At 39.1% G+C, this 23686-nt stretch overlaps 2 protein-coding genes across 2 annotated transcripts; both read right to left on the bottom strand.

The window, feature by feature from the left end:
- Positions 1-1992: 1992 nt before the first annotated feature.
- On the bottom strand, positions 1993-9810 carry slc25a33 (solute carrier family 25 member 33). Its single transcript, XM_079360571.1, has 7 exons — positions 9559-9810; positions 7025-7198; positions 5609-5686; positions 4397-4497; positions 4140-4206; positions 3028-3308; positions 1993-2926 (listed from the first exon to the last, which is right to left on the bottom strand). The coding sequence occupies exons 1-7, from the start codon at positions 9597-9599 to the stop codon at positions 2727-2729; spliced, it is 942 nt and encodes a 313-aa protein (XP_079216697.1). The 5' UTR covers positions 9600-9810; the 3' UTR covers positions 1993-2726.
- Positions 9811-14867: 5057 nt separating this feature from the next.
- Positions 14868-22588, bottom strand: spsb1 (splA/ryanodine receptor domain and SOCS box containing 1). The gene is made up of 3 exons (XM_079359904.1): positions 22347-22588; positions 17861-18745; positions 14868-16464 (listed from the first exon to the last, which is right to left on the bottom strand). Exons 2-3 carry the CDS (start codon positions 18552-18554, stop codon positions 16337-16339), a joined length of 822 nt encoding a protein of 273 aa, XP_079216030.1. The 5' UTR covers positions 18555-18745; positions 22347-22588; the 3' UTR covers positions 14868-16336.
- Positions 22589-23686: the final 1098 nt, after the last annotated feature.

The following is a 23686-nucleotide window of genomic DNA, read 5'->3' as shown; positions in this document are numbered from 1 at the left end:
TCTCTTCTAAACCGATAGTCTGTTTTTGACTACATATGATTTGATTTTTTTTTAAGGAAAAAAACACACAACAACAACCATGTCGGTACTCTGTCAGGCAGGTTTTCTGTGATATTTTAATAGACCTGCCTTCCTCCTGACTGAAAGCCATTTGACCTTGACCCAGTTTTATATAATGAGTCATTAAGTATACTTATTTTAGTGAGTGGCTAATCTGAAGTAAGTAAGAATGTATTGTCCTAGTTCTTTAGTTTTTAAGTTGTTTAGAAATAGGTTTCGTTAATTTTTTCATTTACTAGTATTAACAATTGTCACAGATGTATCTCCCCTAATTCTTCTCTATACAATGCCACGTCATAAGCAGGCTACTTTAAATGGTTTGCTCTCATTGTTTATTCTGTAAATAAAAGATATTGTTATTCCTACAATTTATTTTGCTATTTATATTCACCAAAGGTCTTTGTGTACAGATTTGCTCAAACTTTGACATTAAGTGGTCTTTTTTTGGTGAAATTCTGGTCATTATGACTTCTTTCTGAGCTGTGACTCTATGTGGTAAGAGCTATTGAAGCAAGAAGTGGGATTTTTACAAATCAATGATTGATTGCCTTGGTGGCTGCAGGATGGTTTATGCATTTAAAGAGTTTTGGTAGTAAACGTTAGACCAAGGAAGAGTGTAGGGTAACAAGAGTAAGATTTTTCTTAAATTGCCAGCCTGTTGGCTGTTCTTATTGTTGCATTATGGTTAATCTATCACACATCACTTAATTAAATTGATTTAAACAAAACAAAAACTGCATTAAGGAGAATTCGGAGGCTGTACCCTGTTAAATATGTTATGAACAGTGAGGGAAGAGCACCAATATGGGACCAAACCTCCATCCCTGTTGTAAACTATAAACAAATACCCGCCATTTAGAGATTTAACACCATTATAGCTCAGTTCTGCATCTTTAGTCCGTGAAATTAAAACCATCTGAGTACTTACTTTGGATTTCCAGCTGGAAAGAATGTGCATGACTAATTCAAAACCACAAATGAAAGAAGGCTCATTTGCTGACTCAGATCTGCATGGTCAAATGTTTTTGTACACAATGAGATGACTCATCAATGCTCATACAGTAATTGTCCGCTCATAGATAACTACTTAGAAAATTATTATCAGATTTTATTGCACTATAAATGCTTCAATTCGTAACCTTTTTCTGTGGTCATGTTGGACCACTAATCATCAAAAGTGGAAGTGAAGACAAAGTGTAACATTAAAAAACAAATAGACACCAACAAATCCTATAGACCTGCTTTAATCTAAAAGAAAATTAAACGAATTTAGAACAGCTGAGAAGCAGACCTTAATTCAATCCATAATCTGTGAGGGGAAAATCCATCAATGTGTTTTGTCTACATGACCTTAACTGATTTAAACTAACCACTCACACTGAGTCAAGACTCGGACTGCCTCCAAAAGGGCCTTTCCACTAAAATTCAGAGTGACTGAGGACTCCAACTGCATCAGTGAGCAAGTTATTTGCGATTTACTTAATGTAGGACAATGGATACATAGCTTCCCTTAATTGAACGTCAAAACAAAATCACAATAGGTTGATCAGGTTCATAAGAGCCTGATCTATTCTTATGTAACACGTATAAAAAAGTACCTGGGGTGAGTACTTTTTATACAACCATGTAAAAACAAAACATGGAAGACTTGTTTACTTGCAATTAATACAAGAAACACTGACAGTAAGTTTATTGAAGGAGATTTTCTTATTTTGACATAAAAAAAAAGGCTATTAAAGGCTTTAGACTGATGCTGACATCCAGAGTTTTTTTTTTAGGAGAATCTCTCAAGTGGAATGAATATGCTGCATGTACAATTATGATAATAATTTGGCATTTTTGCTGTCAGAACTTGTAGATGAACTCCACCTTCGTGCTGTCTTTGCACGTGTCAAAAAGAAAATATGATTTTTGAAGGTTGCCAGCTGTTATTTTGTCTTGATGCATTTTATTGAGCCACTGGTCAAATAAGCATCAAATAAGTTCTCATTTTCCTGTAAAAGTTGGCAATCTCCTTCACAAAGAAAACACACACACAGGTAACCTTATATATACAGTATATATATATATATATAACCTGGAAACACACAGAGTATGTTTATGAATATATTAATGAAAAATATGATACATTTCTCTGTTATTCAAACCTAAAAACAAGATCAGTGTATTTGTGAATCAGAAATCCAAAAATCACCTGTGTGGTCAGAGAATTTGCGAGGAAGAGCAATAAAACTAGCACTTTATATTAATGACCTCCCATCATGAAAGCCAATCGAGTCCAACTGCACTGTCATGTGAGAGGGCACATTTCCTCTGGCAAAAGAAAACAAGCATAAAATAACAAAACATAAAATAATTTAATTAACTTAACAATAGTCCTCCAAGAAGATGACCTTTTTCACAGCTTTAAGAGTTGAAACAAAAGTACCATGACTTTGGATTTTTTCTGACACTGAATATTCTGAACTCTTAACGATAAGCTTGTAATAAAATGATGCATTTAACTCTTTGGATAACATGTACAGCCTGCTTCGGTTCCTTCAGTGAAGTCTCTGTGGCAGCACATCAAACATGTATGTGCTGCATCATTTCAAAGTCTCTCGCTCAGCTTTTGTTTTATTCAGCGTTGACTGTCAGGAAAAAAATCCCGACTTTCTCACACTTCATCACTTGGTCTCCCCAAGCAGATGGACAATGAGTTCATATGAGGAGAGGACGATGGCTGTGTTGGGGATTTGTCTAATAAGCTGTGGAATGAGTCCTCTATAAAAAGCTGCATAGCCTTCCTCCACCATTATTAACCTCCCAGTCTGGAAGAAGTACTTGTACTTGCTGCCCTCCTCACGCAGCCGCGTCCGAATGACCTCTGTGGAGACAAAAAAAAGAAAGAAAAATTAGTTCCTATAAATACTTCTCAGTGACATGAGGGTTGTCATGTTGCAGGGGACAAACAACTTGAGTGTTTACCGTGTGGGTAGGCTATGCATGACGCACAACCCTTTGAAAATGCAGCTGCCAACATCAGACCTAGGAAGTCCGACGCTACTTTTTCCTTTTCATTATTGCGGGAGGATAACTGGCTCTCAGCAAGCTGTTTCTTCAGTGTCTCGTAGATGAGGAAGCAGATCATGGTCTCCGAGATGCCGGCATATGATGCAGTCAGGCCTCTGTAAAAGCCACGAATCCCTTCGGTTTTGTGAACATAGCGGGCACACTGCAGTGCGTTCATTTTCTTTTCTCCTCTGGCTCTACAAAAAAAACAAAAACAGGTCGAACTCATAAATACAGAAAAAAACAACTGGTAATTATTATACTATCAAGGTAAAGAGAAAAGCAAGGTCTGTAAATGTATTAATGGACTTTTTGTCTCTACTATTGACACCGTGGTGATAAAGATATTTATTAAAGCCATGTCCTTTGTCTCTAACCTGGCAGGTAACGAAGCCTCTAAAACATCATCACTAAAAGTCAATTACAAGTCATCAGATTAAACAAGTCTTACAAACGTCTGATGTTGCAATATGGATTTTTTGGAAAGCAGATTTCTGAGTGTTAAGCATCATTCCAGGTAATAATTGATTTCACTTTTGAACCTGTTCCTTGTCTGTTTATTAGGGTTGACGTTTATTTTAGGAATCATGCTTTCATTATAGGGTTAAATAAACAACTTTTTTAAAAAAAACAAAGAAAAAAACAAACTTAATTTAATAGTTTTCCCATTTGGCTTTAGGACATGTTTTTCTCTGGGCTCATGGTAAACAGACCTGTTGCTTCCACCTCTCATGACACTCCTGCCCTGCAATGTAAATATAGACTCTTTCTCTACACGCAGGAAAATGCGTCAGCTACGTGTATTTATGGATCCAGATAACACGCTCAGCCTGACCACACTGCACAACTCAAGGACAGTGCCGTAAAGGAGGGCTCTGTTGAAGATTTCCTTTTTGAGTTCTCATTATAATCAGGACCTTTCCAGCTGTAAGTCCCTAAAATAGCTCAGATTGTTTTACTTGGGTTCGAAACAAGAATGCTTCAGTCAGTCTGCTGCTGAAAAAAGGTGGAGTTAAAAGTGTACACACTTTTTTTCCAGTTGCATCCTGGTCTTGACCATCCAGACGGGGTTCATCAGAGAGTTAGTAACAAAAGCTGAAGATGAGGGAGGGGAGAAGAGAATACAGTTTAGTCTGCATTCTAACATCACATACATTCCATTCACAGCTAAATGTTTCTATAGATCATTATGCATTAGGAAAGATGTATTTGCAGCACTGGACTGTAAGGATTTACAGATGTGATGACAATTTTATGACGCAAAGAACACGTGCTGATTGCTCACCTGCAACACCAGCAGAGGACATGTGCACCACACCACTGTTGGGCACAAACAGCCCATTGAACATCTCTTTAGATTTAGAGTATGCAGCGAAATAAATGGCCCTGAAACACAGAGAACAAACTGGTTAGAGCTGTAAGGATTAACACACAGTATATGAATTGCATTTTCAATAAGTGCATGTGGTTTCATAAACAGCTGGGATATTATGCGATATAGGCCCTTTGACAGAGTTTATCCAGAGCCGTCTGTTGCCTCGTGCTCTCTCTCTCTCTCTGCTTGGCTTCTGGAACAAACTGACACTGCACCAGAATGGGCTGAATAAGCACTGGGCACCACAGATGTCCACTGAGCTGCTATCAATATGAGTCCATACAAGTCAGCCAGTGGAATGGAGGGGCAGTGAGATTACGAAGCAAAGGATCAGGCTGTAGCTACTCATAAACCAAAGCCAAAGTAAATGTCACAAATGGCCTTTTTGTTTATCAGTCTCAAAGTCTAACAGAGGATCACTGACGGCTGTTGACAGTATAAACAGAACACTGGTGAAATCAAAACCTCACAAAATGTCCTGGAGGAAGTCATGACTTGGCTCGAATGAGTCATGTTCTGGTTCAAATCAGTAATCAATAATTATCCATGATGGCGGCTATTTAACTCTGTGAAGCTCAAGACTCACACATACAGTACTTCCTTAGTCGTGCTTTTAGGAATGTGCCTCAAGTTAAAAAAAGGTTCAAATCAAACTAAAACAGTCTCTTCACTAACTGCAGCTGAAGTCGTTGCTATGACAAAAGATTAATGTTTACAAAGCTATTTAATGATTTCATGTTTACGGTGCACACAGTCACAGACTGTTAGACTGTTAGCTGTGGCAAGTGGTATATAACACTGACAGTTTTTAAAAAGTTTTACTTCAGCTATACCGGTGTTTCCATAAAAAGGAAAATGCAGGCAAACATCGTCAAGCCAAAGAGCGTTTCAATGTCCCAGCTGATAAGAATGAAGTGCTCTAACACATGAATCCTGTGTGCTTCACTTTGTGGCCTATTTAGTTTAAGCTTTTTTTAAGAAAGAGAAGAAGAATGAAACCCTCGCCTAAACACCAAAGGTAAGGTGTTTTGAGTTTTTTTAAACTAATTTTACCAAATAGCTGCAAAGGGAAAGGGCTGGGAGCTCATAAAACATGTAAGATTGACACCGATTTGAAAGTACCTTGAAGGAGCCACACCAACAAGGTTTGGCCCCAGGCCTCTGAAAAGCGATCTTGGTCCTTCTTTTTCTAGAATTGATCTGAAACGAAAGACATAAAACAGCCGTCAGTCATTACAACAAATTGAAACATGTCTCACTCTGTTGTTCATACACTGTTACATAACTCTTAACTTGTTCAGCAAATGTCTCTGTTGGAATAACCCGCCGTCTATAAAGGGAACGAGTATGAAAGCTCACTCCTGTAATCACTCCAAGTGCTCGGTGTGTCCCGGTCACTTGAGCAGGCTTTACATATCAGTTTGCATGTGACCCCTGTCTCTCCTGCAGCGCTTGGTCCATCACAGACACACCCCCACAGCATTTCTGAAGGTAGTGACCTTTACTTTGAGGATGCCAGTCTAGTCTGCCTGAGGCCAAGCGAAGGTGGAGTTCATCTACAAGTTCTGTCTGTTTCTGTAACGCACACCTTATCTTTCCTGGCACCCAACTGTTTCTTAAACATGGATTTAACATGTAAACAACAAATAAATCATCTTTTTTTTTAGGAAGCCTTGGACTAAAGCTTTAATGGCCGGAGAGAGGGAGTTAAAGTTCGGATTGAGTTTCTTTCAAATTCAACACAACAGAAGGATTTAAATGCTGAAACAAAAAACATGTTTCGTAGCAGCTGAAGTGAGTTTAAAATGTGCAGAGCACCTCTATTGGCATGGAATTAGATATTTCTACTAAACTATCTTTAGGCTTGTGAAACTTTAACAAGTCTCCAGGAAATACAAGTCTAGACCAGTTCAGTTTGAGTCCTCAGTCAGCTGAGTGTAACATAACACTGAAGCAGCACCCGTGCTAAAATGCATCCTTTCTTTTGGCCCCCGAAGCTCTTTGAACCCAAACCCTACTGAGTGCCAACAAAAGGCTACATACAATTGAAATTAAGACATACATGTGAAAACCTTAAAGAACAAAAAACAGCTGTATGACTCCTGGGAAATCAGATTATGTGCCCAAACTGCTGCTTAGAGACACTCCATACACACAGGATCATTTGAACTTAATCCTTAGTTTATGTGGGGCAGGATTAGAGGCCTTCATTTGCAGACTACGAAAGCAGAGAGCAAATAACAGGCTCGATAAAATGTTCCCATGGACTAAATCCCAAGAACTGCACAGGACCTTACACAATCACTCTGTACAATCTACTGGAGCATCCTTTCTGACGTCCTTACAAGGTTAAGAATAAGTAGGACACCACCGTGCAACTAGAAAATCTCAAGCTAATAATGCTAAAGCTAATTATGTCTGTCCCCTCAAGGCAGTTTTTACAGACACCTTTGTTTGCACGCAGGAAAAACATAACAGTCTCAAGGGAAGGTCTAAAGACGCTGAAGGATTATTTGCCTTACAAAAACAACATCTTACCGTAGGACCTGCAGCAGCCCCGGTGAAACAGTTCCGGGTCTGATTACTCCGGTTCCATTGAATGTGCCCAGCTGGACCTGGAAGACAGGTCGGAGGGCGAGGCTGGAAGACTGCAACCGCGTCTTCAACACCTCCAGTGGGCAGGTCACGATGGCTCCCACTGTACCACTACACCTGTAAGTGAAGAGCACAAAAACAGAGGACAGTGAGAGGCTTTCAAATCTTGAAAGTACCATGAGTTAAAACGTTTGATCCTTGCAATGCAATGGCTATCCCTGCTAAGAGTACCCAGTTCTTTTTTTTCCTTTTTTTTTTGGGGGGGGGGGGGTTACCCATCGCAGGAGAAACTGCGGAGAGCATTTTTCCACAATAACAAAGCCGTGGAGCTTCCAGCCAAGTTTAATGAACAATTATGGTCAAAGGCTGCCTCTGCGGAGGAAACAGTCAGAGTTAACCCAACACAAAGGGTGCACAAGGTTTTACAGCTCAGACACTGTTATTGCTCTGAGAAAGAGCTTCACCAATGAACAGCAGTTTTAGATAGCACTTGTCTAGATTTCAATTAAACATTTTGATCTTTACAGCTCACACCAGTACGCATTTTTGATACATACTATGTGTCCTCTCATTAACCTGACCAGTGGATTGATCAAAGCCTCTGATATGTTACACGCTTTAGCCTGAAGGACAGTGGAACATATAAAGCCCTGTTTTGACTGGAGGAGCTATCCCTCAGAATATGGTCTTTTTGAGGAACTATGAGCATTTCTACCAAATCTACCAGGGTAGAAATGTAGTTCTGGGGTAGAAGTTTACCACTAAAGAAACCCTGCTCGGGATTCTGGACTTTCTGAAGGTCCAGGGACTTTTGACAATAGGGCATGCTGCCCCTGCAGAGTTAAATGGTTCTGATTGGTCAGTCACAGCAGGGCGTTAGATCGCCCACTGTGTAAAAGACTGCACGCTACCTTTATTTATAATCAAAGTTTGACTGTTCTGTTCAATCCTAAAAAGGTACAACTTATAGATTTGACCAAGTATGACTTCAAGAAAAAAATAACTAAACTCAAAAATAATAGAAAAGCCAAAAAATGTATTCTTTCTGTAAATGACACTAAACATTGAACTTGTTTTCTTTCAATTGTTAACCAATGAAATCATTTGCAAAGCAGTACAACCTGATTTACATAAACTTCAAACACAAACAACCGTGGGCCACAGGAACATTTTAGTTCCTTGAAGAGAAGTGCCTGAACCGTTTAGTTCTGGGAAAAGAAAAAAAGAAGAAAAAAAAAACACTTGAGCAACGTGTCAACTTACTAATCGCTAATCAAATGTCCTTCCCTTTATTACTGGTATTAAATATAGAGAAGAAATAGTATCCATACACGTTACATAACCAAGTTGAATAACCAAATCAAACAAAACATGCAAAGCAAGCTAAAATAATGAACTGTGGCCTTGAGCATTAGGATAAGTCAAAGAGGAACTGGTAAAAGAGTTTGGACACCCTGAAATGACAAACATGACTTACAACATTCAACTTCTCTCATAAACGTGTTTGTGTTTACTTCATAACATAGATACGACAAAAGCTGTCACACAAGCTCAGCTGGTTTGATGGGCAATTATAACTCAAAGAGGTAAATGTACTGCATACATGAAGACTAAATTATAGTTTCGTCAACAAAACAAGGTGGTTCTTCTTTCCATTATAATAAACCTTTGACAGGTTTAATGAGTTGACTTCAAGGGTAAAATGGCGCCTGTTTTTAAAGAGCTGTTTTTATTTGACCTCAGCATCACTTCAGACCATTCAGATTGTCGTTATGTCACACTGTACTGAATATCATTTTTCAGGGATTCAGGGTTTATTAATAGCTGTATGTATTCAAGTGACGACGAGCAGCTGAAGTGTTTGTTGGTGTTACATAACACTGAAGATCACAATGCTAAAGACTCATGACTGCGACACTTTTAACCACGACAGCTTAGCTCACCGCTAACTTACAGTCTTATTTTAAGCACAACCGTTTCAGTCTTACTATACTACTATACTGTCAGAGTGTTTCGTTAAACACTGAATAAACTTGTATCGCATTAATGTCAAACACATAATGCTAGCTCAAAGTAGCTAACTTCCGTCCTGACGATCAGAGGAAATGAGAGATGTTGCCCGCGGCTCATTGTCCATAGCCTCAGCAGAGTTAACGAGGTTCACTCTTATAAAAAAAAGTTTAAAAACCCCCAAAACATTTTAGTAATTATCTTAACTTGTTTATTCTACGCCACTAACACTAGTAGGCTAGTAGAGAGCACACGAAGACAGGGTGTCTCTTATTAACAAGACACGTACGTTCAAAAGAACATGTTGTGCTAACATGAGCTAGCCGACATGTTCCGGCATAGTCGTGAGTTCGTTTCCAAAAGTATTGCATTTATTTCACACATCATTAATGTATATTACTTTGATATACGCATACATGTTATACCTATTGATGAAACACTGATATTTAAGGATATATATGTCTTACCCCCCGGCGAAGAGATGTAGCAGCGTGTCTTTCTGCGGCATCTTGCTTTTTTTCAAACAGCCACCATACTCGAGTTTTCTCTTTAAATGCTGTTTAGTGTCGAAGCTGATGACTGGAACCGAGTTTCTATGATCCCAGTACCCTGTTGTCCTTCTGTCCTTCTAACCGGTTTGGTGCAGCTGTCAGCGGAGAGCCGAGCGAGCGGAGATCCGGGCAGGGTGACCTGAAGATCGGCTCACATTTACGTCAGTGGGCCGGGCGGGGGTGTTTCCTATGACGCGGGCGCACGGGGCGCACGTGTTTGCCACATTGCTCTCTGTCCTGTTTCAAGATGTTGCGTAATAAGGAGCCCGTATCAATGTTCCCCCCAAAAACACAATACTTTAGACTTCGGACTCTCCTGAACATCAATAGTTTTAGTATAAATTAAAAGTTTATTCAAATACACATGTATGACAGAGAGAAGCACAAGAAGAGATTCAGGTATTTTTAAAATATATTTCTTGGAAAAATTCTGCAAAATGCTTGTTTAAGACTGAAACTCCTTTGTTTCACAGCTTGTATCATTAAGAGGAAAGTATTGTAAATTTGAAGTTTTTTTTGTAAAGGTCTAGTTTGAGAGAAATGCAACAGAAAATTGTTACTTGATTACTTTTGATGACTAAAAGCTATAAAGATGTTTTCTGTACACCATCAGCTAACTTATGCCGTTTTAGCAGCTTCTTTAGTATTTCCTTTGCACTTTTTATCTTCCATCTAATGGACTGTTCCTTCTCTGATCATAAAAAACAAAACAAAAAAACAGACAACAACAGATACATCTCCGTAAAAACAACCTAATTTCCTTTAACACGAGTTGACATGTTGTTGTGTGTAGTGTCCACCATGAGTAATAAAAGCTGGAGTGTGACTTCTGACGTCCCTCAGAGGTTATATGGGCTTTGACCTGACATTTAAGTTGCACAATCTCTCAAGCACCTTGTTTGGCATTATGTCTCTGCAATATTTGTGCATTGTGTCAAAACAACATCCTCAAACTGCACTTGCTTTACACTATTTAAAATCATAAGAACCTTTTTGTCTGGCTGTATTGACACTGTACATGGATTCTGTGATAAACAGAATAAACTGGTGTTCACCATATTTTCACCATAGTCTAGATTTTGATTTTGTACCAATAGACATAAATCGTGTTATTTATAGCTTTGTGTTACATGTTATGTGTTGCATAACAAGTCTGTTTGTAAAATTTAAGCAGTGTAATGAAGTTACTAATTTATCAGACGTTGGAGGTTGTTCAAGTAAACTGTTAAATACAGCCTACCACTGAATATATTGTATGTTCAGCTATATATGAGCCTAACTATGTGTAAACAAATACTGTAGCCTACTAGAACTATTGTCACTTATTGGACATTAGTATTTCCTGTACTCTAACCAGGGGCAACTTTAAAACACTGCATACAGAAGCATGCAATAGTATTGCAGTAATAATAAAATAATGTCCCATGATTTAAAAAAACCCAACAAAAAACAGAACAAGTACCACTGATTGTAAGTCACATTGGTTTGCTGTGCTTAGCCATAAGACCGAATGACCTTGATTGTTAAAGGACTCTAAATACTGACACCAAGTGACCAAAGCTAAAACTTACAGCCACAGACCTGTTCCTAGAGCACTGCTTATGGAGAAGAGACGTTTAGAAAAGCTGTGATACCAGTTGTTATCCTTCTGTTTGTAAGATATATATAGTTCTATATTTCTTTCTTCAGTCATCTTTTTGCCACCCATTTCAGTCTGTTGTTTTCTCTCTGGTTTTCTTCGAATTAAAATGTTAACACAACAGTTGTGTGTGTGTGCAATCACACATTGTAGCTTAATTTAATACAGTGCTTTATGATGATTGTTTTACAGGGATTAAAGGGTTTCTGTGTCTGTGTTAGTGAAACTGTCACAGAAGTAGGATTCAAGAAAATTTGATTGAATCTCCACCCCCGCCTCTTTAATGACGCTTCCTCTGAGTGCTTAGCTCATGTTTATTTAAATACACTCTATTTTAGCATAGGTCTTATTTTACTCACCTAATAGCCCTACTTGTATCAAGAATTGAACTATCCCGTCCCTGAAAGGTTTTACTTTAGTAGTGTAAATACTTTACAGATTCTAATCCTGAGAATCGGTTTCTATAGGCATTGACAGTGTTAGCTTTATGGGGAATGATGAAATGGAGTGAGGGAGGTTTAATCACGATGATTCCCCAATACTGGTCATTGGTGCTTCTTTTTTTTTAAAGCGGCCTAAACAGTGAATCACATCTGTGCCAATATTGTTACACTGGTTATAAAACAACAGCATCTATAATTCTACAGTTAGGCATGCCTTACACAAGCATTCTGTTTTATTGTATGTGTATACATACAAACGTACATTTTTTAAAATATCTGGAAAAAGCTACACTCAGGGAGGCAGCAGTTAAGATATAGCAGTCTATATAAAAAGTCTATACCCTTGTTTAAATGTTTTCTTATGTAGAAAGAGAGAAAGAAAGTAAGATCATTTCCAAACTTTTTCCATCTATAATTTGACCTTACCTGTGCAGTTCCATTAAAAAAAATCTTTTGCAGGGAAAAATGATTATTGAAAACTTAAATAATGTGGTTTCATAAGTATACACACCCTTTAACTATTGTGAATGGGGTTGCATTCAGGCTTACCCAACCACCTCAAAGTTCGTGTTAAATAATTGACTAATTAAGCATAAATAAGGTTTAGCTGTTCTGGTAGGACATTCATGACATTCATTGAGTTGCATCTTACAGCAAATGTCATGATTTCGCAAAGGTCTTAAACAGGCCCCAGTGGGATCTCATTCTTGAAAGGTATCGAACAGGACAAGAGGTAAAAAATGTCCAAGGCAAAAGCAATACCAAGGAATACAGTAAAGAAAGTCGTTGGCAAGTGAGAAATGATGATGACAACCAAGAACAGGACGTCCTTCCAAAATGGATTAAAAGACAATAAGAAAACTGGTCAGGGAGACTGCCAAGAGGGCAAAAGCAACATTAAAAGCATTACAGATATGTCTGGAAAATACTGGTTGTTTTCTACACGTGACAACAATGTGTTGCCTATGGGCTAGTGGCAAGACAAGAAGCCACTCTAATTGTAAACATTCAAATTTAGAATTTTAACTTTCTGGCCATCGTTCCAAAATTTGGTGCACAAACACCACCATATATCACTAAACAAACACCATGCTCTCGGTGAAGCATGGTGGTGGCAGCATCATGATTTGGGGCTGTTTGGTGTTAAGTTAATCACCAGAAGAAAACTAAAGTTTTAGAATTGCCCAGCCGAGCCCAGATCTGAATCTTGAGCATCTGTGGGGCATCAATGAAGAGGGTTGTGAACAGGGAAAGCCTTCACAATCTGACATGAGCACATGACATGATATGGAGCACTTTAATAACGAAGAGTGGGATAAGTCACTATATGTCATGCTAATAGACCCAAAAAGACTAAATGTTGAGATAAAATTATAATTTTCACGCATTTCATGTTCTCGCACCGAAGCTGTGGAATGCGCATCCTCTAAATTTGAGATCGGTAGACTCCTGTGAAATTTTTATGAGGCAGTTAAAAACACTTTTATTCAGACAGGCTTTTGGTTAGCCAGTAGCAGTTTTATTTTACTATTTTATCTATTTTACCTATTGTATGTTTGTTTTTAACTGTTAATCGCCTATTATTGTAGTAAAGCACTTTGTGATCATATCTGTGAAAGGTGCTCTATAAATAAACGTTATTTACTTACTTACTTAATGGGCTTCAACAAAGTATTAGTTTAAGGGTGTGTATATTTTACTTTTCATTAGAATACAAGTACTTTCCCAGTCGAAGATTTTTTTATTTTTTTTTCAGTGGCATCGCACAGGTTATAGGTCACATTATAGGTGGAAAATGATCTTTCTTGGTATCATAAAAAAACCTGACATTTTAACAAGGGTGTGTAGACTGTTTATACCCACTGTATGTTCTCAGTTATCTTAGATCAAGGTCCAAGATTACTTTTGCTTTTCATTTGAGATTATAAATTTAAATCACTGTGTTGCAATGGTTTAATTTTTTATACTATGAAAACGCATCACAGATTTGTTAAGTGTTTTTGTCTACACTTTTGCTTTAACACTTATGTAATTCAGACCCTTATGCAGAGTGCTGTAGAAACACTTTCGAGTTCTAATTACTTGATTGTAAGACGTTCTGTACTAATAGGCTTTTTCACAGCATGTGGGTTGGCTTGTTGCAGGAGATAAAACGCAGGTGTTGTTAACAAGATTAGTGATGGCTGTGCTCTATACAAGAGACCCAGCATTGAATAACAGCATGCAAACATGAACAATGAGTCACAAACAGCTAAATGGAACGTAGCCATCAAAAACATTCACACCTGTGTCCCAGTGCAAAAAGAATCAATAACAAATGCCACATCTGTCTCAATACCTGCACCTGGTTGATGAACATAGGACACACTTTGAAAAAGGTCATCTTATTTCATTACAAACTACATACTGTACATTGTTTGCGAGAACACAAGCAAACATCTGTTTCTGGAGGATTTTCTTGTGAATCATTTTGAATCCCCCATAGGTGCCAAATAATAATAATCTTTCACGATTCAATTTTGATTTTTGGGGTCACAATTTGATTGGGAATCATTTTGGATTCATGACTGAAGTCTATTTTTTTTAATTGGTACATACTTCAGGATCTACCCCAGAAAAGAACATGAAAAAAGATTTGTGTAAGTTATTAAACTGTTTAGAATCTCAGAAGATCATAATCTGAATTATGTCTGTCCATGTCTGAATTATGTCTGTCCTGAATTTCCCTCGGGATCAATAAAGTATCTATCTATCTATCTATCTATCTATCTATCTGCCGTTTAGTCTGGAAAAGGAAATTAACATGAACGTGCTACAATGAATGGGTAAGTTATTTTAGCAAAGTTGCACTTTCCTTGTCTAATAGGATCAGTTTTACCATCCTTAAAGGGAACATGGAGTTGTTTTCAATACCACACCAGCACATAATGTGCTGCCAGATTAAAATAGGATGCGTGCGTCCCGAAGGAGATTCAGTTTTTATACAAATATACGTGATTCCGCCCTTTAAATTACAGGGAAACAGTAACAAGCTTGCAACAATGTATTATCTCCATCTTTTATATCAAATATACTTCAAAGGAGACACAATTAGCGACATTACCCCACCCCCCCAAAAGACACTGCACAACGCACAATAAAAATAAAGTACTTTGAAATAAACTTTAATAGATACATACAAACAAATCTACATCAAGGAGTACAAATAAAATAGAATATGCAAGCAAGGAAAGGAAAAGAAAAGATTGTGTGTGTGCGAGCGAGCCCACATCAGCTTAGCGCTGAGGAAGGACCACGTCTGCACATTTAAAAAAATACAAGAGTCAACAGGTCTATGACGTGGCTTTTGGACAACATGTTGGAAATCACAACTTCTTTCATTACACTTACGCATGACCTTGTGGATTGTCTTTTAACGTTATGGTGTCTTCAGTTAGAAGTCTGCTGATAAAGGAACATTATTGTTTACCATCAATACCTGAACCCCTTTTTAACCCCCATTTACATGTCTTTAAACATAAAGCAAACATCAAAGGTTCTTAGCTATGCATCAGTAAGACGCAGAGAGTAGCTGGTTTTCATTCAAAATGCGTCTTTCACAAGTTAGTTTCTGTTCTCTGGCTGAATATGTGCATACCAGTGAAATCAGCTGATGAAGAAACTAATTGGATAATAGCGTAAAAGGAAAAACGGCATACTTGGGCCCCAACAGCAGTGGTTGAAAACTGCAGTAATGCATAACAAAACGATTTTTAAAAAAGACTAAATGATTGTTTTGAATAAGAGTTCCAGCAGATGCATGCTACAAATAATCACAGTGACATTATCCTTGCGTTGAAGTTTCGGCTGATGATTTTCCTGACCGATGCCTTGCAGGTAAGCGAAAGGGCCCACTTTGTGTCACAGTGAAACCTGAGTGAGTGGTCGGTGCTGCCCTCCAGCTTCCTCACAGTGTAATCATCCACACTGCACTGCAGACTCACTATTGAGTGGTCAGCATCTCTTTTTGCGTGATGTGTGAACATCCGTTTTTTTAAAATTATCCACTTAAAAACCAGGTTTTAAAAACAAGGATTCCATGTCCATACCTCTCCATTTAAGAGGACGTCCAGCCTGATGTGTGCATGTGCTGCCACCTTGTGGTCAGATGCTGAAAGTGGACTTCTGCACCAACATTCAAGGTTTGATTTGCACCAGTCTATTCATTTCATTTAAAGCACAGCCACTAACAGTTAAATTTAAAATGCTTTTCATAATTTATTCTAATAAAGTCTGGACTGCACAGCAGAGATGCTGACCACATACTTATGTCACATTAGCTTACAAAGTGAAGGTTCACCAACTTGGTGACTGTCAGGGCATCGTCTGGATCAGCATGTGCATAGTGCTCAGTGATTCCTGATTTCATAAAGTTAGAGAGTACAATTGCAAAGAGTCTTAAAAACAGAAAAACTCTGATACAGAAGCATACTTGTTGAAGGCTGAGTCAGTCCTGGAGGCTTGAGCGATGTTGTAGAACAGGTTCAACCCAAGAAGGATCCCAGAGAAAAAAAAGAAATAGACAAGGGTGTGCTGAGAGTGTGCGTCTCTGTGCATGAGACCGGCAGCGCCGTCACTGGTAGAGTAGGTAGTTCTTGAGAGAGACAGGTAGAGGCAGTCTATGGATTTCACTCAAACGGTCTCTTCCTAATGCCACCCTCACGGAGCGCCGACATAGATCCATCAGAGAAAGGGGTTCAGCTGGGGGGGGGGGGGGGGGGGGGGGAGACAACAGAGGTGAGGATAGTCAGTTTGATGTGTTAGCAAAACATTCATCTAGTTTCAGGATTCATGTTTCATGAAAATCAACCAAAATTTTATGCTTGCAAATCATTTACTAACTTTCATGCTGCTGTCTGCTCTGATTTGAGCTGCGAAAGTACTTTATAAATCTGGGAAACTAATCAAAACTCTAGACTCCTGGGTTCATATCAATGGAGGGATATTCAAGGAAGAAGTTCAGACTGATGAAAAATACACTGAAGTAAGAAACTAGACAAAACTCGCAGACGTGGGAGCAACACTTCTGGGTAAGAAGCTCATTCACTCCAGCTCTGAGTCCTGACCGAAAAGAAAATGAAAACTAACCAATTAAATGGACCAAATGGAACATGGATCGTCTACACCATTACTTTTTAAAATGTGCATCTTTAGACAACTCTAAGTAGTAGATGGTTCTAAATTTTGTGAACGTTTTGAATTTAATTATCTGACGGCCATTAAAATCATCCCTTAAAAATGTGTATCATCTAATGAAAACAAACCAAACAAGACAAAAAATCAAGTGCCTCACTGCCAACCATGAATACTGCCTTCTAACAGGCACAAGATGAACTATGGATTGTGAGACAGTCCTTCAACCACAATGCCTTACATAAAGCTGTTTTTTTTTTCTTAGGGTACCCTAACCCAACATTAAGAGGAACATAAAATTGAACTGAATTCATTTGTACCGCTTTTATTCCACGGGCCTAAACTAGGTCAAGGAATCTGAGCAAAGCATAAAAATCTAATGAGCACAGAACACTTGGGACATGTGGGAAGTACAGCTTGTTTGGATAAGCACCTTTGTCTCCTTACTTAAAGCTCATCACCTTTTTGCCATGGCATAATTGGCATTAATCTAATTATAGTCCCTTTTGTGTTTGTCAGGGGGAAACTGAGCTGCTTGTTGTCTTGTACATGAACAGTATGAACCCAGTGCTAGACTAGTTTGAAGAAATAAATGCAATATCCAATAAACAGCTGAAGCTAAAACAGGGTCCAATCTCCTAACTTTCTTAATATGAATATGAAAAGTGATGCAGAGACATGGTTAAACATTTAACATTGAAATGATGACTGCTCGTCAAGAAAACAAATGTCATGGAATCACTCGGCCTGAGAGGCAGCCATGCTGATGTGAGTCAGAGACGGCTATGGTGAAGTTAACTGCCCAACATGAACAGTGTGAAAAATCCCCTGAACCACAGGAGACCCTTTTTTAAATTTGATTGTCACCAGTTTGATCAGAGCTGGGCACCTCAATGAAAGGTTAAACAGTCTCTCGTGAAAAAGAGCAAAGGAAATATTGTAAACATTAAATGTTTGCACTTACGATCAAGTCCATTTATGTACCGGATTCGTATCTCACAGTGTCCCCACACAGCGCTCACCACCGGGTACAGCTTCCTGCCTTTTAGTCCTCTAAACGCCACTCCTAAATAATGTCCGTCCACTATGTAACCCAGAGTTCCCTCATCCATGTCCAACACCACTAAGAGAGAATCTGGTATGATGAAGGTGTCGTCTGGCTCAAGGAAGCCCGGGTAGCTTTTTCCCGGGTAATTCTTGCCATCGTGGTACAGTTTACTCCTACACAGGTCCCAGCCCCATGACTCTGCGTTGCTCCCCACCAACGCCGTGTAGCCCACCGAGTGCAGAGGGGCTTCACTGGTGGCCACTCCGACCACAGCGTGCGTGCCCCTCTGACGCATCGCCCAGCTGACCTCCCACACGTGCAGTCCCCTCGTATAGCCAACGCGGCCGCGGATGGCGTCTGTGCTCTGCGCCACGGGGTGCCTGTGAAACACCAGCTTGTTGTCGTCCTTGACAAAGATGTTGAGCGAGCGGTCGTCGTTGTTCCACGAGTGCTGGACCTGCAGGTCCAGTCCGGCAGGTGGCATGTCCAGCAGCAGGTCCAGTCGAGACGGCTTGGTGTGACTCAGGGCCTGAAGCTCCAGCTTCAAAGGGCTGAACGCTGGATCCCGCATGTCGATGGTTTTTATGCCACCTGGGACTTTTTGACCCATGCTCTGGGTGGTTATAGCAGCTCTTTCCTCCCCCTATTCCTCCCCCCTCCCCCCCGAAAGACTAATGGGGGGAGTAATCAGCCTGAGACCCTCTCCTCCACTGTGCTTCTACAATCCAGGAAGCAAGTCTGTGCTCCTTGATAAATAAATCCAGGCAGTCAAGGTTAGACGAGGGGATAGCTGAAACCGACCTGGAGAGATCAGAAGACATGAAAGCATGTAAGACAAGCACATTTGTAACCAATTTCCTGTTTCGACTAGGAAATATTCAGATCAGATCAGCTGAAAGCATAAAAGCATAAAAGCAAAAACCGAAGACAGAGCACCTTCATCATGCCCTTTGATGGTGACAAAATGGTTCATCTGCTTTTATGTAATCTCCAAAAGCATTTTTAACTATTTAATGAAAACTCCCTGATTGTTCAAACTCAATACTGTTGGTGATCTGTGGATAACATCAAATATTATCTGCCGGGCTGGCAAGCGGCCTCAAAAGTGGCTTTGTTCTCATGTGACGGTTAAGGTATGAAACATGAAGAAGACGGATTCACATGACCTGACAATCTAAGATGTAAACCTAAATCATGAAAAGATACTGGGAACGTTACACAACTACAGTGAAACATGCGTCTGCTGACTGTGGTTTCCTATAGCCTCAAAAGAAGCAGTCAATACTTCACTGTGACATTATTTTCCCCTGCAACGTCTGAAGTTCATCTCAAGTGTGGAACAGTTCATCTCCCAAACAAGTTCAACATTACGTGACGCCAACCAGGAAAGACGAGACCAACAAGTTTCTGTTTTTATCACAATAATCAACGCTACACTGAACGGGTAGAACACACCGGATTGGTCGATGAACTGAGAACAGTCTAGCTAATATACATGCAAGATGTGGCTTCACGACTTCAGTTAAACAATCGAGAACATGTTTTGTGTAAACCTAAAACACGACAGAGAGATGTGTTCACTGCTGTTAACAACCTGGCTGCAAACACTTTAATGTATCACACTGATTTAATTGTAGGCAATGATGCATACTGTACTAGTGAGCAGGACTAATAAAGAAAATATTTTGTTTTGGCATGTATTAAACAGATACTCCAGTCTGGTTATGTGGTCTATAAATAGTTACTCTTATTTTCCTGCCCATGTTTTCTAGCACATCTACCTTTTTTTACACAGGATACAGACAGCATATCCAACAGTTGATAGATTAACATTAACCTCTAAAAGTTGTTGATAAAGAATTCAGTTTTCATTTATTCTGTTTCGAGGTTTTTGTGTAACTGGTTAACAACCATGTTTGTATCTCCTTCACTGGCTAAGTGAGTCATTCAGGACGTAAGCACACAAACAACAGGACACAACATGCAAACTTTATTTGATTAGCTGTCCTCAAGTTTAGGCAATACTTTGTCAGCTTTTTCTCAAAATATTCAATTCTAAAATGAAAACATTGCGTTGCCAATTTCAAGCACTTGTCAAGCTTTCACAACAGAAAGATTTCGACAGAGAGGACATTCTTAGTGGAGTTATAAAAATTCAGGTTAAAGGAGGAGGAGGATAAAGTACAGTTAGCACTGTATTTGTCATAGGGTACAATGACTCATCTCATAGTGCAGGGTTACAAAGCTTATGAATGCTAAAGCAATATACATGGACATAAGTGCTTCCCAGGCCCTCAGCTACTTTTCCCACAATCTCCAAAAATAGGAGAGGAAAAAAAAAGTGGGGAAAACACTCCAGCCACTTCTTAATATATGCCTGTCTAGTCAGAGGGCAACAGGAAAGCAGCAATAAAGTGTCTGGCTTTTCGAAATAAAAAAATGTTCCGTCATGTTTGAGGAGGACTCTGCTTGACCACACGTCCTTTGAGGCACTTACAGTGTCACAGATTCATACACTTGACGTAAACAAAAGCTTGATGGATACGTGCTGTGCTTTACCTCACTTTTTCCTATTAAACTGAATCAGTGCAGTGACACTTGGGTCTGACTATAGCAGCCTCTTGAGCCAACATTTACTTTCTTTGCCTCATTTTAAAATTGAAGGAAAAATGTTGGTTTCAAGTCAAAGGTAGGTCTGTTTCTCTCTGATGGAATCCATTTTGCTCGCATCTCTCACCACTACAAACTAGGGCTCAAGAGTCAAAAGACACCATGTGACTGTGGTTTGCAGGTGTGGCCAACTATTGCACCTCTCTAGTCTTCATATATCTGCCTGTGTTGCAGCCAGGCTGAAGAGAGCATTGTGTAACAAGGAAAAAACTGTGCTGCTGGGAAGGCCACTCTAATTGAATTGTAGACAAGAGTTCATTGAGAAGTGCTTTGGCTCTTCTTCTAATGCAAGTAAACAACCATTTAAATGGGTCATGTCTCTTCAGTCATTGGAAAACAGGAGGGAAGAAAAAGCAAGCAGCGGGTGGCCAACATCTGAATGTAAACAATCTCGTTTTCAATGCCTGTCCGGCATTCAAAGAGAGTGAAACATGTTCATTTGCACACTTTTGCAGCCAGGAGTTTACCATTCCTCGTCGCTGTGGCACACAAGTAAATAAAAACTAACAGAACAACAGAAGGTCTCCTCACATTTACCTTCTTCTTCAAAACAAACATGCCCTGTTAGTAGAAAAGGTGGCTTGTGGGTTGAGATCCTGGCCTGGGCCGGTTTGGGGTTCCTGGGCCCCTGGGTTGGTTTGGAGCTTATTAAAATGCAAGAGGAAGGGCTGGCTGGATTTGCTGAGCCAAGGAAACACTTGTTTGTATTGTATGGACCAATTTAGACTGGGCCCACCTTAACGTAAACCTTAGCCGGTTTGTTGACATGCATAGTAAGGTTTACCCAAGACAAAGTCATCCATTGTATGGACACAAAGCTCGCAGGTGTTTAAATGGCTCTCTTGATGCAAGTAAAATACAGTCTAGGGGGTTTCTAAGTCCTTTGGTACAATTAAAAGTTAACAGAGTTTGAACCTGAATGATATCCTGTATTTGCACGGTTACAATGTGTGTTTCTAATATTTGGTCTATGAACAATGACATTTTAATGTACAAAAACGGGAAAAAATTAAATTAAATGACACTCCATTTATAACATTAAGGACGGATATAATCTAAACTTCACAGTATAAAGTAAGCATGTCTAAAATAAACACATTAACCTCCATAATGAAGACAAAGAGTAGTTACACATCTCCCAACAAAAAGTTTACAAACTCAAAGGTCATTAAGTGTTTCCCTTTCTAAAAACGTCAGTTGTTTTAGAAAGCATTTAAAGACCCCAAATTAACTACCAAATGTTTTTTTTCTAATGTAGGCCTTGTGAAAATGTTGACCCACAATAGCTTTTCATGCTAGCTACTCTTCACACACTTTCGCGGGCCGACTAGCCTATAGGCCCCTCTCAAAGATCGTCTACGCGACATTAAAGATAGAAGCACCGCGTGAGAGTAACATTACGAGTAGCTGATTTGTTACAGTGTTTCTGTTCACCTGAAGATGCCGAAACGTTCATTACACAACAAGCAACGCGATCCGTGTTAACACAAACAGCAACAAAGCACGGCTGATGTTAGTTTCGTGTTGAAGACAACCTGTAAACAACAAGTTATCCGGGCTATACTGAACGCCAAGGAGGTAAAAAAGAAAGAAAGCCTTAATGGGGCTGTTTCCTTAGAAATTACATAAATGTGATGTAAGGATGAACACAGAAACCGAAACAAGCGCTTCGGCAAACACCATATGAGCAGAAACAGGGAGAGAAAGGATGAAAAGCTCACAGCAAACAAACCTTTTTGAATTGTAAGCCAGGGAAACAGGAAAGCCTTCAGTCTTTCCCTATTCCATCGTAGTTTTTCTGTTCCTGGTCGTCTTACCATTTACCATTTCCAGCTGGTCATGAATTAGGTGAAATGATGATGGCTGCTCTCTAACATCTCTCAGATCACGTGGTTAAAATGCTCCCAGCTGCTATGCTAGATTAGGACCTCCCCATTTACAGGCGATGTGAAGTTAGCTTCATGTTGGTATTGTAATTAATGCGGATGTTTTGTGGTTGAGTTTGCCTCCTCCGAGTCAGTTAACTAAGGGGTTTGGGTTATTCTTGTGATGTCTGCTGTCTGAATCAGGGCCCTGCACATGTTGTGCAAAGATTAAAAAAAAAAAAAATCCTTCTCCTGCAACTATCATCCACACTTAACATTTTAGCTACTGTTCATATTTTAATATTTAAGAAGTGACCATGGCCTACCATATTAAACATAAATGTTATTTGATTCAAGTTATAAAACAATAAAAAATAACCAAAAATAGCAGAGTAGTAGCTATCTCACACGAAGACACGAACAGTATGTGATTCAAGTTAAATGTCAGATGTTCCCAAAATCTAAAAAAGCACCATATCTATTTAACTATATCTATCTATTGTACAATTTAACAGTAGATATTCATTAATTTAACAATATTTTATAATTTCATTTTACTGGTTATGTTTTGTCATAAAGGCTACTGTTAATATATATATATATATATATACACACACACACACACACACACACACACACCCCTTGACATTCAATTAACTTGATTGACAATGAAATAATTATTGGTTCGATAGAAGAAGAAAAACTAACCGACTATCCCCAATACAAAACTGACTTCAGTCTACTGCATCAACAACATTGGGTCGTGTTCTTAACTGTAACTAAACGGCATACTAAACTGGGTCTACTTGCTCACAAATCAGGTAGGACATCACACTGTAACTCTCTCAGTCACTTCTTTGTTGGTTTGACAACAAGACAACAGGTATTTTTATCACATATATAAACCCTAACCCTGCCCTATAAAAAGATGCTTTGGTCTGATCTGTGGCAGCCTACTCTTATGTGTGCTTACCTTCACAGTGATTGCTATGTATTTTTTGTTTGCCTTTGCCTGAAAACAATCATATATTTTTTTGCTGTGCTCTGTACTTGTGTGTCCTTAAATGTATTCAAGGACACAACCATTATGGACTATACTAAAGTTATATGTGATATGCGATGGTGAAAGGGACTGTAATTGACTATTCACACTCCCAAACATCCGACAGAGTTCTGCAGGAGCTACATCACAGAGCTTTGATTGCTT

The sequence above is a fragment of the Symphodus melops genome (genome assembly GCF_947650265.1).
Source record: "Symphodus melops genome assembly, chromosome: 13".
In the NCBI taxonomy this organism is placed as follows: domain Eukaryota; kingdom Metazoa; phylum Chordata; class Actinopteri; order Labriformes; family Labridae; genus Symphodus; species Symphodus melops.
The sequence above is the reverse complement of the archived record's forward strand: the minus strand, read 5'-3'. Positions and strand labels throughout refer to the sequence as shown.

Bases quoted from the DNA above. Each gene is read 5' to 3' on its own strand.
- spsb1 (XM_079359904.1), bottom strand. From the start codon at position 18,554: ATGGGTCAAAAAGTCCCAGGTGGCATAAAAACCATCGACATGCGGGAT. The intron at 16,465-17,860 runs GTAAGTGCAAAC...CCCCCCCCCCAG, and splicing joins GTACATAAATGGACTTGATC to CTGAACCCCTTTCTCTGATG.
- slc25a33 (XM_079360571.1), bottom strand. From the start codon at position 9,599: ATGCCGCAGAAAGACACGCTGCTACATCTCTTCGCCGGGGG. The intron at 7,199-9,558 runs GTAAGACATATA...CTTCACTTACAG, and splicing joins CTACATCTCTTCGCCGGGGG to GTGTAGTGGTACAGTGGGAG. The intron at 2,927-3,027 runs GTAAACACTCAA...TTGTCTCCACAG, and splicing joins ATGCATAGCCTACCCACACG to AGGTCATTCGGACGCGGCTG.